Below are 17,999 nucleotides of genomic sequence, written 5' to 3' on the forward strand. Positions count from 1 at the left end.
ATTATTGCACTTTGTTTTGCATCTATGCATTTCCATATGAATAAATTCTGTAAAGTGCAGTTACAAGACCAAAGGTATATTCTTGTAAATACCACAAAACTGCTTTTGTAGTGCTGTATTAAACGTACATGCCAGTACTCACTAGCATGCCCAAGAGCTTCTACTCTTTAACAGACTTGTTGGACTCTAACACGAATTCTAATTGTTCTTAATAAAAAACGGGAGTCAGATATTAGGGGGTGAAAGCTGAAAGATCAGAGAAGCAGTACAGCCAGCCACTAGAGAGACCTTTTATATCTACTGAATCCTCAGACCAAAAGGACGACCCTGTCCTGGGATGCATTCTCTAACTGAATACTTCAGACTGCATCTCCAGACTACACCGAGCTCTTGTCTCCTCCCGCTTTATATTCTTTCCACCCAGCCCTATCCCTGTCTGTCTCCACCTCTTTAGTGCTGGGATTAAAGGTATGAACCACCACTGTCTGGCCTCTAGCAGCTTAACTCTGTACTCTGATCTTCAGTCAAGTTTTATTTGTTAAAACACAAAGTATCACTACATTTGACAACATTCTTACTCATACTTCTGGGCCTTATAAAGGTTAAGTGAAAAAATATCATCATAGTGTCTGGTGGGGTGTGAAGGTGCATGCCTGTAAGGCCAGTGCTCAGGAGGCGGTCAGATTATATGGGAAGACTCTCTACAAAATTTAAAATGTAACCTCTATGCCCAGTGTGAACTTATATTTCTCCCAATTCGTTCTCTCCTGCTTTGGCTTCCCCATTTTCTGTTACATTGTTGCTCTTTCTCCAGGAGCGCCTGGTGGCTAGAGAGGTCAGTGTTTGGTGGTGGTGTGTGTGTTTATGTTTGTGTGTCTGTCTGTCCCTTATCTTTGTGATATATTTTGAAACTCCTAAGGAATGCTTAAAAACAGAGATGGCTTTAAAACCTGTATATATGATATGTTTTCTTTCTTTTTTTTTTTTTTTTTTGGTTTTTTGAGACAGGGTTTCTCTGTGGCTTTGGAGCCTGTCCTGGAACTAGCTCTTGTAGACCAGGCTGGTCTCGAACTCACAGAGATCCGCCTGCCTCTGCCTCCCGAGTGCTGGGATTAAAGGCGTGCGCCACCATTGCCTGGCCGATATGTTTTCTTTATGCAGCATTCATATGATAAAGCTTAATATAAAAAGTAGACACAGTAAGAGATTAACAGAACATAATAAAATAGCATTTTTAAAGTATACTGTAATAGTTATATGAATTTTCTCTTAAAATACCATGATACACTATAATCACTGTTATGAGATGATGCAGTGTCTATGTGATGTGATGAACGGCATAGGCCTATGTGTATATAGGGGTAGCACTGGGTAGCTAATTCACCTTGTAATGTATCAAAAGCAGAACCATTTGCTTTGTTATTCTCCATCAAGCCACAATGATGTCAGTGCCTAGGAATCTTCCATAGTTGATTTTTTAAATTTTTTTTATTTTGTTGAAAACTTTTAGACAAACATTTTAATTATAATAATCATTTCTTTAAAAAGGATTAGTGTGTGTGTGTGTGTGTGTGTGTGTGTGTGTACATGTTTGGAGGTCAGTTGACAATCTTGGTAGTCACTTCTTTTCTGCTACCTTGTGGTAACCATTGATAGAACTCAGCTCCCAGGCTTATGCGCAAGCCTGTCTACCTGCTGAGCCGTTTCACCAGCCCAACTTTTTTTTTTATGATCATGTGACTTTATGACTTTAATGTATCGTCCACAACACATCTTCTTTAATGTCAGTGTAGTTTCCAACACTGCTTACCTTCCTCTTCCTCTGGAGATGACTCACGTATTCTCCCCTTTGAATGCACTTCAGCACGTTCTTCCTTCCTCCATCCAGTGCATCAGAAGGGTCGCTTGTCCTGCTGCACCTACGAATTTCCCAGCACCATCCGTCCGTGGGAAAACACTTGACACTATTCACAGGTCCTCCATCTGGAGGTTCTTCTAGTAAACATTTACTTTCTGCTTTAACTTTTCCCTGTGGCTTCCAGTGTTGCCTCAGCAGCAGCAGTGAGTGACTTGTGTCTGAACCAGTTGCTGATAGGTGTGCCACTAGTACGTAGCCTTGACAAATGCAGTAGTGTCCTAATCAAGGGGCTGATGTGTTGAGGTTGTGTCCACATTGACATTTTTAGAGCACATCAGAATGGCCAGATGGATTTGTCTATCATTTCTAGAACTTTAAATTCTAGCTTTTCTTCTTCCAAGTATTTCCCCCTCCTCCTGGTATGAAGCACTAATGGAACTGTTCCATAAACAATATGGCTGTCACCCACGCTTTCTGATTAGGTTACCAGAACACTCACTGGCAGATAATTTTTTTTTTTTTGAGATCTTATGCAATCTCCTCTCTGTACTCTATGCCTGCCTTTATTGTGTAACCTGTCAGATTTCATAGCCACACTGTACCCTAGCAAATCTGTCCTTCTGTGCCCTGGTGCTTCCTTTGCACTTTTATGAATGGAGTCCTCTGAAATATCTTTTTCAAAGCCCAGTTTCAGTGCAATGAAGACTTGCTTTTTCCTTAACCAATTTCCTTAACTTTGTTTAAAGTATGGCAGCAGCTTCGTCAGCAGACCATGTTTCTCTAGTAATTTTTAGTCTTCTATCTAACCATATTTCTGAACCTATGTATCCTTTCCTCTTTTTTGGAGGTTTCTGGCGGAGATCTACGTAGTTTCAGTGTTTTCTGGTATAACACAGAACATTCACACATGAAGCCTTTTCCTTGTGACCGTCACTTTTATAAGTTGAGGAATGATAACAAAACTGGCATCCATTTGTATATGGAACACTAGACAGATTGAGCAAGCTGTGTGTGTATACATACATGCACATATGCATACACATACATATACACACATACACACAGATATCTGGAGGTATGGGTTGATGGGAAGGGTGAAGTTATGTAATTAGATTGCAACTAAAATATCAAAATTTAGTGTTTAAATTATAAATACATATTTTTAAAACTAGCATAAATTTATTTTTCTTTAAAAAATTACGGTTAATCATATATTTTAGCAGCCTCATTGTATAGTTTTATTTTCTTTATTAAGAACCTTTTTTTTTGAGACAAGGTCTCTCTTTAGCCTTGCTGTCCTGACATTCCCTCTGTAGATGAAGCTTGCCTTGAACTCACAGAGATCTACCTGCTTCTACCTTCTTAATGCTAGGATTAAAGGTGTGTGTCATGCTCAGACCGTAGATTACATCTTTGTATTGCTTTTTTGTCAGTTACAGTTTTCTCATAATTCTTTTTGATACATTTTGAATTAAGTTTTTGAAAAGATTTTGTATTTGGGGCTGGGGAGATGGCTCATTGGTAAAGAACACATAGTGTTATTCCAGAAGATTCCAGTTCAATTCCCAATATCCAGATGGGGAACTCATAACCAGCTGTAATACAGCTCCAGGGCATCTGGAACCTCTGACTTCCATGAGCACGGGTACATGCACAGATACATAATTTTAACTTTTTACTATTATTTATTTAGTGTGTTTCTATGTGCATGTATATGCACATGTATGTGGTGGCCTTACTGGATTTCCTGGAGCTGGAGTTTCAGACCAAAGTATGATATTACCAAAGTCCAACTTGATGAGACCAAGGAATTTATTGGGCTTTCTTACAGAACACAGGCAAGGGGTTACTTACAGGATCATGGATGGCCCCCCATGGATGGCACAATAAAGTCACACCCCGTCATGAATGGAGACCTCATGGAAGCTGCATCCTGGAAGCCCTCTCTAATCAGCCTTCGCATCCCTCCATGGTCTAGCATATTCTGAGACTACTTGGAGCTGGGAGAGGGAGTAATTGCTGGGTCCTAGGAAGTCTGGCTACCACTCTGTTGCTCTGCTCTAGGTGACTGGCTAATGGACAAAGTCTACATATGTGCATGTAGGAGGTGAGGGGCTTCCATACAGCACCTCCTGATATGGGGGGCTGGGACTGAACTTTGGTCCTCCCAAAAAGCAGCTAATGCTCTTGACTTCTGAGTCTGGTCTTTATGTCAGTCAGTACCATATTGTTTGATTTCTATGACTTTATGGTAGGTTTTGAAATTTTTATTCAGTTTTTCTCCTCCTACAGTTTTTCATTACTGCTTTCCTTTCTATTAAATGAAGGGTTTCTAGAGTATTGTTAGATTTCTAAGACTGTGTGAAGAAACAGAGGCAGAAAGACAGAAATCTGACCTTAAACAGAAAAGACTGTTTATTAACCTCACACAGCAAGGGCAGCCCCTCTTTCTCAAGGAATTGGGGGATGTTGCCAGGCTGGCTGCATGCATTTTATGGGTACCATGAGGGGCTTACCCAAGATAAGACAGGCTGGCCCGACATGCATTTCTTTTTGTACTGTTCCAGAAGCTGAGCAAGCTCATCTGTGAGCATTAGGTGTCCTGCTTTAGGACGGATTCCTCTTAACAGTGTTTGTAGCTGTTTCTAAGAAACATTTTTTTTCTTAGTACTTGCCACAAGGCCTGTGATCACATTGGACTTCATGGCAGTCTTTTTAGGTTAGTGTCGCCTTGCTTAATTTTAATAGTGTACTAAAATATATTCATATGTAGCTAGCTCTTTTCTCTGCTACTTTGAGCTGTTACTTATGTTTTAGGTATTTGTAACTTTTTTGTTTTGTTTTTTGAGACAGAGTTTCTCTGTGTAGCCCTGGCTGCCCTGGAACTCACCGAGTTCCGCCTGCCTTTGCCTCTCAAGTGCTGGGATTAAAGGCGTGCGCCACCATCAACAGGAAGCAGTTGTAACTCTTTCGCTCCCATCCTGTTTAAAGAATAATGCTTGTACCCACATTGCCTTTATATTTCCCTGTTGAGCTCTTTTTCTATGGATTCAGTCCACTTGTGGATTCAGTCCTTTTGTTCCAGCCAGGACTCCCTTTAGTATGGTTGTAGGACTTTGCAGGTAAGATAGCATGTACTGATTCTCTTGGATCTAGGTGTGGCTCTCCTAGATTTCTACTTAGAATTCATTGGCTTCTGGGTGATAGTTTTGTCAGATTTGGAAAATCTTCAACCATTATTGTTTCAAGTAGTTTCTGGCATTTCTCTTTCCCTTTTATCTGTGCGTCCTATTTTGAAAATGTTGGTGTGTTTGATGGTGTCTTGTAGGCTCTGAAGCCGTCTTCATTTTCCTTCTGTTCCGCAGTCTAATCCAACTTTAAGCTTGCCCGATTCTGTTTCCAAATGCTGAGATCTACTCTTAAAAAAATGTTTGAGACAGAGTTTTTCTCTATAGCCCTGGCTATCCTGGAACTCACTCTGTAGACCAGGCTGACCTCGAACTCATAGGATCACCTGTTTCTGCCTCCTGAGCTCTGGGATTAAAGGCTTGTACCACCACTGCTCTGACTTAAAATTTTTCTTTAATTAGTGTGTCTGCATGTGGGTATGTGTATTTATTGCAAGTGTCTGAGGAGGCCAGGGGCACCAGTTCTAGAGCCAGAGTTATAGGCAGTTGAGACCTACCCGGTATGGGTGGCAGGAATTGAACTCCATTCGCGGAAGAACAGCACACCTCCCCTTTAAATGCAGCGCTGTCTGCTTCCTTTTCCAGGTACTTTAAAACTCCACAACGCATGCTTGGTCTCAGGATTACTGATTTCCATGTTTTTATTGATCTTCTTTGGAGACATTGTCCTGATGGTTTCCTTTAAGTGCTTTACATGTGGTTTTCTTTAGTTTTTGAGTGTATTTTAAAATGACTGATTTGTAGACTTTATTTACTTATTTATTTTTTACAAGCCCTTGTCTGTGCTTTCATAGATAGATTTTGCTCATTGCTTTCCCTTATGTAGGAGCCATACTCCTAATTTGTTTGTTTTGTTTTTTAATACATTTTATGGGAGCTGGAAAGATGGTTTGTGGTTGAGAGTACTTCTCATGGAGGACTTGGGTTCAATTCCCAGCACCCACACGATGGCTCACAACTATCTAACTCTAGTTCTAGAATATATGTGATACTTGGATGCTCATGCAAGCAAAACACTCATACACATGAAATAATATTTTAAAAAATTAAAAAATAAACTTTTTAAATCTTAGTATTGGCTGGGTGGTGGTATACACTTTTATTTAATTCCAGTGCTTGGGAGGCAGGGACAGGCAGATCTCTGTGAGTTTGAAGCCAGCATGGTCTCCAGAGCCAGTTCCAGGTCAGTCAGTAGAAACCCTGTCTTGGAAAAGAAAGAAAGGTCCTTATTGAAAGTAACATAACATGGCTGCACTGGAAATCAGGTTCCTCCCCCCTCTGTGATTTCTGTTGGTACTCGATATAGTTGTTGAATGACTTTTTGAACTAATTCTTTGAGTTCTATATTCTTTGTTATGCAGAGCTGGTGAACTCTGGCTACTTTGTGAACTTAGTGGACCTTAAACACCCAGAACAACTAACCCCCTGTACTTTGCACTGTCTGTTTACAAGTCAGGGTGGTACACACATGAACCAAAGCTCATCTTAGTGTTTCCTGAGCATGCATTGAACCTCATCTGTTTTGCCTTTTAGTTGTTCTGGAATATGCCAGAGCTTTTCAAAGCCTTCTGGACATTTTATTCCCTAGCCTTTTCTTTAGTTTGTTCAGTTAAAACAGTTGCCTAAAATTATTTTTAACAAACACTGCCCTGGGAAAGGCTTTCGGAAAACAACCTTACAGCCAGGTGTGAACACATATATACACACCCTTCCTTGTTGGCAGGGTCTTCTAAAGAACCTCCCATGGGTTAGATAATGGTGGTTCTCTGAGAATGGAGCTTTGAAGAGCCCCTGTATTGCTTCCTCTGATGGTGACTGCGAATTGGAGCTGCCCTGAGAAGAGAGTGGGATGAGGTTAGGACAGAGTTGAATTCCACATAGTTTCCTGGTTTTCTTGTGTAGATATCTCTGGCTAGTTTCCAGCATTCATAGAGTTGATGCTGACAGATTTTGCCAAAAAGCTTTTTAGAATTCCCTTCACTTCATATTTACTGACATCCCTTTGAATTAGGAGTTTCTCTTATCATTTCGGCTTTTTTCTTTTTAGTGGTTTCTTACTATATTTTTATATTGTCAAATACAATGTACTTTCTTCATGTCCTTCAAGTTACTGAGATTCAGCCGTACTGTGTGTTGTCCAGAAGTCAACTTTCTTTTTTATGATCTTTCTCACCGGTGACACTTGTGTGACCGGTTGTTTCCAGTTGCACCTCGCACTGTGGTTAAAGTGTTAGCATGTTTGGGATCCAAGTTGGAATATTTCTTCTTTTAGTTTTCTCATTTAGACTGCTTGTCCTGTGAGTGATATGTGATAGCGAGAGCTTGTTTGTTACATTTTTAATCTATTCATTTGTTTGTGTATATTTATCTGTGTGTGCACACGTACATGCCATGGCATGTGGAGGTCGAAGGACAACTTCAGGGACTGGTTCTCTCCTTTCAGCTCTTGGGTCTCTGGGATAGAACTCAGACCATCAGACTCAACAGCAGACCCGTTAGTCTGCCGAGCATCTCAGGGACCCTTTTCTTCTTTCTATCCAGGGTTACTGATTTGGAGTAGGCCATCTGCTTGGGTTCTCTGTGAGTAAATGTTATCATGTCCTCTTCAGAACAATGTTATCAAAATACTTGAGTTTAAATTGTCCTGTATTCATTCTGCTCAGCTCTTGGGGTTCTTTTAACATAAAGGGATAGTGTTTTACTCTTCTAGGAAATTAGCTAATAAGAATTCTAATAAGAATTTCTCGAATGTCATATTGCCTTTGCAAATGATCTCTTTGTGTAGAATATTATTTTAAGATGTGCTACTTTTGTTTGTTCTGTGGAACATTTGTTTAACAATGTAAAGCTGTGTTGCTTTTGTTTATGCTACATCTGTTTATCTCTGTGAAGCTGTGGTTCTTTGCCTGTCTAAAGCATCTGATGGTCTAATAAAGAGCTGAACGGCCGATAATGAGTCAGGAGCAAGGATAGGTTCGACTAGCAGGTGGGGAGAATAAATAGGAGAACTCTGAGGATCAAGGAGCAAGAGAAGGAGAGGGTACCAGGGGCCAGCCATCCAGGTAGCCAGAGTGAAAGTAAGATATACAGAAGTAAGAAAAAGAAAAGGCCCAGACACAAAAGGTAGACGGGGTAATTTAAGAAAAGCTGGCTAGAAACAAGCCAAACTAAGGCTGGGCATTCATAAATAAGAATAAGACTCCATGTGTGTGTAATTTATTTGGGAGCTGAGTGGCAGGTCCCCCAAAAAGAGTCAAGAGTAAAAACAAAACAAAACAAAAAATAGCCAACAACATTTTGCTGTTCAGCATGAGGCTAGAGTAAAAGAAATACAACATCTTTTTATCGGATTTCTTTGATTTGATTCTTCTAGTCTTTCTATTGAAGTTTTATTTATTTTTTTGCAATTATGTTTTTAGTTCTTTATTTTTGGTCCAATAATTTTTCATACTATATTAGATTCTGCAAAGTTATAAAATAGAAATATTCAAATATGCTTTTTCCTGATTTAAGTTTATCATCTTTGGTTTTGCTTTTTAACTTTTTTCTTCATGCTGCTGGCTTTTTTCATAAGAGAGAACTCTTCCCTACTAGATGTATTTTTCTCATTATTTACTATTTTTCTACATTGTCTTGAGTGTAGGGCTTTATTTACTTTGTTGCATTTCAAAGGTCTGTTTTCCCCACCATCTATCAGCTGAGAAAATTGAGAGTTAGATTTGCCTGATAAGGTTTAAAGCCATGACAAGGTTTAAAGTTTCTGTATTTGAGGAACTAGTATTTTACCTAGAGCATGGTCAGCACACCATCTCCTCGGAGTGCAGGCCAGCCTCTGAAGGAGGGCTGCTTCCGCAGATCCAGCACGACTCGAAGCTGTCCTCTCCTGTGCCTGTGCTTGTGTGCCTGGCTTCTCCTAGCCAGAGCCTCTAGCTGCTGCCAGATGTGTCCCCCGCCTCTGGCATGTGTGCTACATGTCACTTTTTATTCCTGTCTTCACGGAAGTGCTCGCGCCTCATCAGTTCTTTCCTTCCTTGTCTCCATCAGTTGTGCTTTTTCCTCTGGTATTGTCATTTTCGCAGGCCTCAAAAGATGAGTGAGATGTTCCCAAAGTACTTCTGGAAGTATACCTTGTCTGCTTACCACCTTCGACGACTTAGTTCATTAGTCTGGTTAGGTCTTGTGAGAATCATGCCCGAGTTTGGAAATCAGCATGTCATATAAAACTGCTGGGAGTATGTTAGGGTGAGCATGTTCTTGGGAGGGACCAAGACCTGTGTCTGGTGTTCTTTACAAGTAGAAATTTATGGTTAGATTAATTTGGCCAACATGGGTCATGATTACCAGGAGAGAGCTGAGCCAGGCCACGTTTGCTTACATTTCTTTGGCTGGTAGACAGTGGATAGTGGACCTAGACTGTAATCGGCAGAGCCATCCAGGTAAAGATGTAACAGTAAACAGAGGAGAGGTCAGTGCAGGTAGATTTGAAGTCCCATGGGAAGATGCTTCCCCAAGTCTGTACTTGAACCTGGCAGTGTGGCTATGGCAAGTAGAAGCAGCCTTTCTATTATCTTCTCCCCTAAGCACACACACAGCATCTTCACTGAGAAGTGTCGGAGGGGATCACTGTCATGTATGGTTACACACATCCCTTCTTTCTATTTAAAAGAAGAAATTCTTCCAAACTCTCCCCCCACTTCATTTTTATTATTTATTTTTTTATGTGTATGGGTGTTTTACTCGCTTGTATGCTTGTGTTAGAGTCCCTGGGTGGAACTGGAGTTGCAAACTGTTATAAGCTGCCATGTGCGTAGATACTAGGAATCAAATCTGGGTCCTTTAGATAAGTAGCTACTTAATCTCTGAGTCGTATTTCCAGTGGGTTCCTCGTTTTGTTGTCATTGTTGATAGATACTTAAAAAATGCATTTAGGGGCTGGGGAGACAGGTCAGTTGGTAAAATGCTTGCCACACAAGCATGAGAACCTGAGTTTGGTCCCCAGAACCTTCAGAAAACAGCAAAACCCCAGGAATGGTGGCAAGCACTTGCAATTGCAGAGTTAGAGAGGCAGAGATAGGCAGATTCCTGAGGCTTGCTGGCCAGCCAGCTGTGCCCAGTCACCGAGCTCCAGGCCAGTGAGAGACCCTGCCTCAAAAACATCCAAAATTGTCCTCTGGCTTTCACATGGATCAAACACGCACACACACTCATACACAGATGTTTGCACATGTGCCTCCTCAACACACACATATATATTACACAGGTTTTGCTCTTGTAATTCATGAACAAATAGTACCTGACTTGGAAAATTAAGAGTTTAACTATTTAATGAACATCTACCAGGTAGTCTCTGAATTTTAATTTCATACACCTATTAGAAAAATAAACTTAATATACTTGTTCCCAGTGTCTATATAGTATGCATTGTGCAAATACAGGTTGAACATCTCTAGTCCAAAATTTTCAGATTAAGGAGATACAACTAGTTAACATCTATGCAAATACTTCAACAAAAGAATAAATGCAGGGCTGGGGAGATTGCTCTATATTTTAAGAATGCTTACTACTTTTTTTTTTTTTAAATATTTATTTATTTATTATGTATACAATATTCTGTCTGTGTGCATGTCTGCAGGTCAGAAGAGGGCATCAGACCTCCTTATAGATGGTTGTGAGCCACCATGTGGTTGCTGGGAATTGAACTCAGGACCTTTGGAAGAGCAAGCAGTGCTCTTAACCGCTGAGCCATCTCTCCAGCCCCTGCTTACTACTTTTATAGAGGACCTGGGTTCGTTTACCTGGGCTCGGAACCACCTGTAACTCCACTTCTAGGGACTCAGTTCCTTTCGGCATTCACAGGCACCTGCATGCATATGGTGGACATGCATGTACCTACGCATACACATAAAATAGTAAGCCTTTTTAAAATAAATGAGTAAGTAAAACAAATGTAAGTTATTTTCTCTTCTAATTATTGGACTTACACCTTTTTTGGGGTCATGCAATCTGCTTTGTATATGCTGGATGGTGATGTGGTATGAAGTGGGGAACCTTTTCCTAGCAGTTCCCAGCTCATTGTGGAGACACACATTCAGGGCAGGAAGAGGTATACCCACGATAACAAAGTAGACACATAGACAGTTTCTGCCCAGTGCCCGGGGAGAAAGGTACTGAGGCTCAGCTTCATAAAGAACCAAGCTAAAAGGCCGAGTATAATGGCACACACCTTTAATACCAGCAGTCAGGCAACAGAGTCAGGTGGATCTCTGTGAGTTCAAGGCCAGCCCAATTTATGCAATGAGGTTTCAGGCCAGCTTAGGTTACAAAGTGAGACCCTGTTTCAAAGAAACAGAAACAAAATTGAAGAAACTAGTTTTATTGTCCTGGATGAAGACCAAACTATAATCACATTCTTTATAGATGCTCAGAGAAAGAAGAGACCACACATGTCTTTTGCCAGAAAGTTTTGGGCAAGCAACTCAGTTATCCTAGGCACAGTGGTCCAGGGCCTGAAGAGGTCAGAGAGATGGCTCTTGCCAGTGACTGTGTGGCCATCTGAGGGGAAAACAGAGAATGGTTCTCATGGAAAGGAAACACACCGTGAGAGCAACACCAGGATTCCCTCTGGAATCTTGAGTTGCGGCTTCTGCAGTCTCTAAGTAGTCATGGGGGAGGTGAAAGGAAGCCCCCAACTCCTACGTCTCTGCTTGCCTTCCAGCCCAAGAAGCAGTCTCTCTAAGTGCAGAAGGTAAAAGGATTTGAATAAAAGTTAGCAGCTTCCACCACAATACTTGATATCTCTGTTTAAAGTTGACTTTTTTTTCCTTGTACATTTGCCTAAAGGAGCTGATAGAATGCAGGTTGCTTGCAATGCGGACTAGGCTGGAATGGCTTTCTTCACAGAAATGTTTGGTAAACCCAAGTGTCACAGTGTGCGCAGCTGGAATGCAGTAGCTGCTAGCTTCATAAACAAGATGATTTTTTTTCCTGGTGTATTCTCAGGTCTCTGTGGCCCTTAGCAGTGGCTCCATCCGAGTGGCCATGCTGGAAGAAAATGGAGAGCGTGTCCTCATGGAAGGGAAGCTCACCCACAAGATTAACACGGAGAGTTCCCTCTGGAGCCTGGAGCCAGGAAAATGTGTTTTGGTAAGTGTGGTCACTGTATGCAGAGCTCTCAGGTGTCTTTCAAACCTGCTGTGATACCCCCTTTGGCCAAGTCTTTCCAATGAGCAGCGAGACCTTTAATTACAGTAATTGGAACAGACTTAATTAAGTCTTTGCGTATTTAGCACCAAACTCCTGTTCAGAGCCTGTCTCCATGAACCTTTGCATTTGTATCCTCTACCCTCAGCCCTAGTCATTCCTGAGAACCCACTTTACTACAGAGAAAGACAAAAGTAAGTACATTAAAGTGAAAATGGAGCTGACATTTTTTTCTAGATGCCAGTCTGGATTTAATAAGTTTACCAAGGAGATCTCACCAAGTATCTGGCAAGGCACAAGGTAAAGTTCAAGGGTATGACAGTGAGGTGTGAATCCGAATGAAGAGCCCAGTTGTTACTAGTCAGCAGACCCCTACAGTTTGGGCTGTATGCTTGGCCACATGTGCACAGCTCAGCCTTCTCTCCTGCAATACCTCTGACCCTTGTGCTGGCACCCAAGAGGGAAACTGCTGCACAGGGCACCTTGGACTAACTTGTTTCCTCTTTCTTCCTACAGAGGGAACAAGTTAGGTAAGAGAGATAAAGATGAAAAACAGTAAGTCTTTGGATGAGAAAAATCCTTCAGGTGTTCTTCATATATGTAACGTGTAAAATAAAAATGTCTGTTGTTACTGGTGGGTAAAGAAGAAAACTCTTGAGCCCACAGTGGGTCTCTTAGCTACACTTATGTTTCAGGGGGAGACATGGGCTAGGGACCAAGTTAACTGGACTCAGCCAGCACCTGTGGGGATTGGGCATATTTTCTGCTTCATCTTGCTATCACATCCGAAATAGAATTACTGTTGTTCATGTGGACCTTCCTCGCCCCCCGCCCCAGGCATGTGCTTAAGGGTTGCCAGGTCCCTGACGTACCTCAGTTCCTCTTGCGGTATCCTAAGGCCCATGAGATAGCTTTTTTCAGAGGTGGGACTGGATCTGGTCTGTCCTGTGTTCTGAATCTCCCAGCACCCAGGACCATCTTTGTCAATGGTTAGTACTGGTGATAGCCATAGGGACTTGGCCCAGGGCTCCACCAGCTGTGTATAAGCTACATTTGTCTGATTGTTGTTCTGTACCTCACTGATGCATATCCCTTGGCAGGGCAGCATTCCACAGCCAGAGAAAACAAAATACTCTTCTGCCTACAGTGTGCCCATTGCCTCTGAAGGTTGACTTTGGGTGCCAGCATGATTGGGTTGAATAAACTGGTAAGGCATGGGCGCGTGTGCAAAGATGTTTCAGAGACAACTTTCATGTGTGTCAGTAATCCAAGAGGGGAAGGCCTACCCTGAGTTTCGGCAATACAGAACCATCCAATAGGCTAGACTCAGACTGAACATGATGTGGAGGAAGAGAAACATTTCCTGAGAACCCACTTTACTATATATAAAGACAAAAGCCTTGGATATCAGACTCTAGGTTCTTTTTCCTTATATCTCTAGGATTTTGTATGAGTGACCCTTGAGCCTTCAGTAGCTAACTGAAGTTCTACACTATACATCTCTCTCATTCTGAGGGTCTGACTTCCCTGGCTTTGTACCTGTAATCATGTGAGCCAATTTGATATGTATTATATGTCCATGTGTGTCCTCTTACTTGTTCTGTTTCTTTGGAGAACCCTAATGTAACCTTCTTGGGTTTGGCAGCTCAGTCCTTTCTCCCTTTTCCTGACCTCTAAAGGCTGCATGCTAATGGTACTGTATTGGACTCCTAGCTCTGAGCACCCCAACTCCTTTCCTTGGCACGCTACTTGAGCTTCCAGGTGCTCTTGAAGTCTCCTGGTCAGGCGGTTCTGGAGCATGAGTAACATGGCAGCACCGCCTTGCTCTTGGCAGGCACTGCCCGTGGCTGCTGTGAGTACCATGCTAGAGTTATCTGATTCTAGGGCTGCTGCCTTCAAGGACTGTGAGTTCTGTGACAGCCCTGACTTTTGCCTTGGCAGAGTATGGAATGAGTTAGGTTCCTAACTCTGCCCAGCTCCATACTGTGATGCCTTTCCAAGTGCTGTGTGTTGCTCAGAAACTAGCAGCATTCCCCATAGGAATGGTCTTTGGGCTCACAGGCTCCATCTGTATTCAGAATCCACTGGGATCAGAAGCTGTGTACTTGGAATTTATTCCTTTTACTTTGTCTATAAAATATGATTGCTATTAAATTACCTCTAAGAGCTTTATATAAATAGTCCAGAGCCATGTTACTTTTGGAGGGCATGTCCATACTGGTGAAATAGGATGGAGTCATACATTGTGACTTAATACCTATGCTCCTTGCACTTGAGAGGCTGAGGCAGAAGGGTTTCCATTAGTTTTGAGCCCGTCTGGATTGCATAGCAAGAAAATATCTCAAGAGGAAACAAACAAAACACTGGGCCAGCAAGATTGCTCAGTAAGTAAGGATGCTTTCCACCAAGCCTAAAGACCTGATTTCAGTCTTTAGCATTCATATGATGAAGGGAGAAAACTGATTTCCACAAGTTATTCCCTGACCTCTCTCTGTATGTGTACCATGACACACGCATGTATGTATACACACACACACATACACACAGAAACAATTTTTAAAAAATCATATAAAATTCTAAAAATAGGATGCGGTGATAGCCCAAACGCTAACGTCTTCATTAATTGCTAACATATATGTAACACGTGTTGGCTCAGGTGCTTTATGAGATACATGATACACTGATTCTTCATAGAGTCTTAGAAGTCAGGATCTTGAGGTTGTTTTTGTCCAAGTGTGGGATTGAGCCTCAAAGCCATGCCTGGCTGGAATTTTCTCTCTTGAAGGGCTAGGAAAAGTGACCTTTCCAGGCAAGGAGAAAAACTAAGGTGAAGAGGGAAGGGAGCTGATCCTAGTGGTTCTGAGAAGCTCTCGTGTCGGATTGATGTGGGTGATACCTCCCCCAGGCGGGAGACACTGTGTGCTGTACCTGCACTCTCATTAGGTGACTGGAGACAGCTAGACAGCCATCCTGGAGAGGACAGTCAGACGGAAGATCCTCATTCCTGGTATCCATGCACACGTTTCCTGAGGACTCTTCATCCATGTTCTGCTATGGACTGGGCTTACTTGTGTACCAGTTGCTGTTTGGGTTTTGGTTTGATTTTTGCCAGATACCTATTGTCTGCAGAGTTTATGAAAAGAACCAACTAGCTGCATTTAGATGCCGCCATAAACATGACTTCTGTGGGTGCTGTGCCATCTCTAGTAGAGCCAAAGAAAAGCCCTTGAGATACCACACCCGTTAGTCCCTGTCCTTCAGAGTTGCTGGTACTATTATTGGATGGATTTTATTTTTAGGGGAGCATCACTTGTGGACAGTAAGGGATTTGAAAAAGAGGAGCCATGGGCATTATAATCACTTCTTTGGCCCTCTCATCAGCCTGGGTCATTGTCTGTACTTGGGGTCCCTTCCTGATGAGAGGTGCAGGACTGGTCTTCTACCTCCTTTTACCATGAAGCCTTCGCATGTAAGTGCTGTATGTTATAGAATGTGTCCAGTTACAGACACTAAAGGTTTGGTGTGTTTTTACTTTATTTATTGATGACCTATTGGGGCTAGTTTTTTTTCTCTTCTGATTACATACATGAGACAATCCTGTAAATTATTGAGCATATTATTTTTCTTCATGAAGGGCCTATTTTTGTTCCCCTCAACACATTGCATCTGCTGTGTGAACCCAGCATATGGATCAAGAAAAGGTTGCTTAACTATCGGGGGGCCTGCCTGTGAGTCGTCATTGTAGCCATGGTTGAGTTTTGTATGATTTTGGGATGAGCACCTGGCTTCTGATCTCCACATGCCTACTTACTGCTTCTTGTTGGGCTTAGGAAGATGACCTGTGGATATGGCCTCTTTTGGAGAAAAGGACTTTGCAGGTGTAATTAAGAATGAGGTCATTCTGGATTCCCTGGGTGACCCCTGAATTTGAAAGACACCTTTCAAAGAGGCGGAAGAAGAGATGGACAAAGAAGTTCTCATGAAGACCAGGCAAAGACTAGAATGATGTGGGCATAAACCAAGGGATTCCAGCAGCCACCAGAAGCTGAAAGAAGCCAACACCATGCCTACTCCTTGATTTTGGACATCTGGGCTCCAGAACTACAAGAATGAATGGGTGACATTTTAAGTACTCAGTCCTCACCCAGTCTGATTTTTGTCATAGCAGCCCTTGGGCGTTCTCACATTAGGAACCTTGCAGCCTCTGTGAAGAGGAGTGACATTGGAGCTGTTATTGATACCCCAGACTCTACAATAAGAGCTTCTGACCTTCTCACCTCACAGCAGGGGAATGCAGACATGCCACTTGCTTCTCAGCACCTTCCACGTGTCCTGTTTCTCCTCCCTTTTGCGGTGGATCCCACACCAGACAGTCAGGGCAGGCAGGGGTGGCAGCTAAAACCGTGTGACAGTTCTTGCCTCCCTCCCTCCTACACTTGAGAATGTTAAATGAGACTTCTTGACTCAGGCAAGCTCCTTGCCTGGTTACGGAGATGTAAAATCAGCCGTGGCAACGGCACCAGCTACTTTTCCTGATTCTTCATTTGGTTCCAGAAGCCAGGCACTGATCTTGTGCATTGTCCTCATTTCTTCCTCCCTGTGGAGAACTGGCAGGCTGGCTGCCCTCTGCATTGTGTGGGTAGCTGTAGGCAGGCGGCATGCTCTGCTTCAGGGCTCTCAGCCATGGCTGTGTTGGAAAGGTGGTTGGAGCTGCCTGAGAGGTGAATGCCATTCCCCACACACATCTTCATGTGCTGACATCGTGCACACAGACTATTTAGCACTGATTAGATAGCTCTAGACTATTTTCTGAATAAATAGATGTTGGAGTTCAGGCTTTAAAACTTACTGCACTGTGTTTATTTATGATTTTTTTTAGCACTGTGAGTATTTTTATACAAGCTGCACCTCCCTGCCTGTATTGAGATGATTTCCTGAAGTTATTATTTCTCAGAAAGTGGAATCCCAGGATGATTACTGCTGTGGCTCTCCCTGAACAGTACAGCATTTCTAGAGTGGTGCCGGTGATGTGTCATCCCCTGCCTTCTCAGCCAGGGACTCCTTCATTTTCCTTGCCAGTTTGTCTGGACAGCTCTCATTGTTCTTTCAAGGATGAAGTGGTCCCTTGTCCCTTACTGCCTCACAAGCCACCTTTCCTGGCCTGTGAGGCTATCCTTGCATATCATTTACCATACTTCTTTATAAATCCAGAATGGAAGCTACAGATTAAGTTATTTTTAGCATTTTGGCATTTTAGCACCCCAACCTGGGATGTATGTGAACTGGAATGTGAGCCCACCTTTAGTGTGATGCCATCTCCAGGCTGAGTCCTGTTTCCAGTTTTATCATGATTCTTAACATCATTCTGTCCTGGATGCCAGCAGGGAGGAGCTGAGGCTTGAACTCACATAGAAGGCTAAGAGTTTTTGTTCCAAATGAAAGCAGGACTGTGCTGAGCAGTGGATGGGCCCTCAGTCCCTCCTCCTGGGTGGTAGGAAGAAAGCAGTATATAGCTTCTATCATTTGTTGTCCCCACTCAACAGAGTATAGCTGTATTCTGCCCCCATGTCCTCTGACCTGTGCAGTGTCTCAGTTCTGCTTGAATCTCTTAAGCTACCAAGGCAGTTGATGACACTGAAGATCAGGAGTCTGTTTGTGTGGTGGTGGCTCGCAGCACACCCACAGGAGTCAGAGGCTGCCCCACCTTTCTTCCCCACAGTGGGTGTCGAGCTGAGCAGGTGCACCCGCCATGC

The 17,999-nt window shown here is 42.6% G+C and overlaps 1 protein-coding gene across 2 annotated transcripts in view; it reads left to right on the forward strand.

Moving 5' to 3' along the window:
* Nudcd3 (NudC domain containing 3) overlaps nucleotides 1–17,999 on the forward strand; it is a 98,098-nt gene that overhangs the window by 66,639 nt on the left and 13,460 nt on the right. For both annotated transcript variants that reach the window (XM_057771933.1, XM_057771932.1), the window contains exon 4: nucleotides 12,046–12,189. In XM_057771933.1, the coding sequence (XP_057627916.1) occupies nucleotides 12,046–12,189 (144 nt within the window). The remainder of the gene's footprint in view (nucleotides 1–12,045; nucleotides 12,190–17,999) is intronic.

The sequence above is a fragment of the Chionomys nivalis genome, chromosome 6 (assembly GCF_950005125.1).
Source record: "Chionomys nivalis chromosome 6, mChiNiv1.1, whole genome shotgun sequence".
NCBI lineage: Eukaryota > Metazoa > Chordata > Mammalia > Rodentia > Cricetidae > Chionomys > Chionomys nivalis.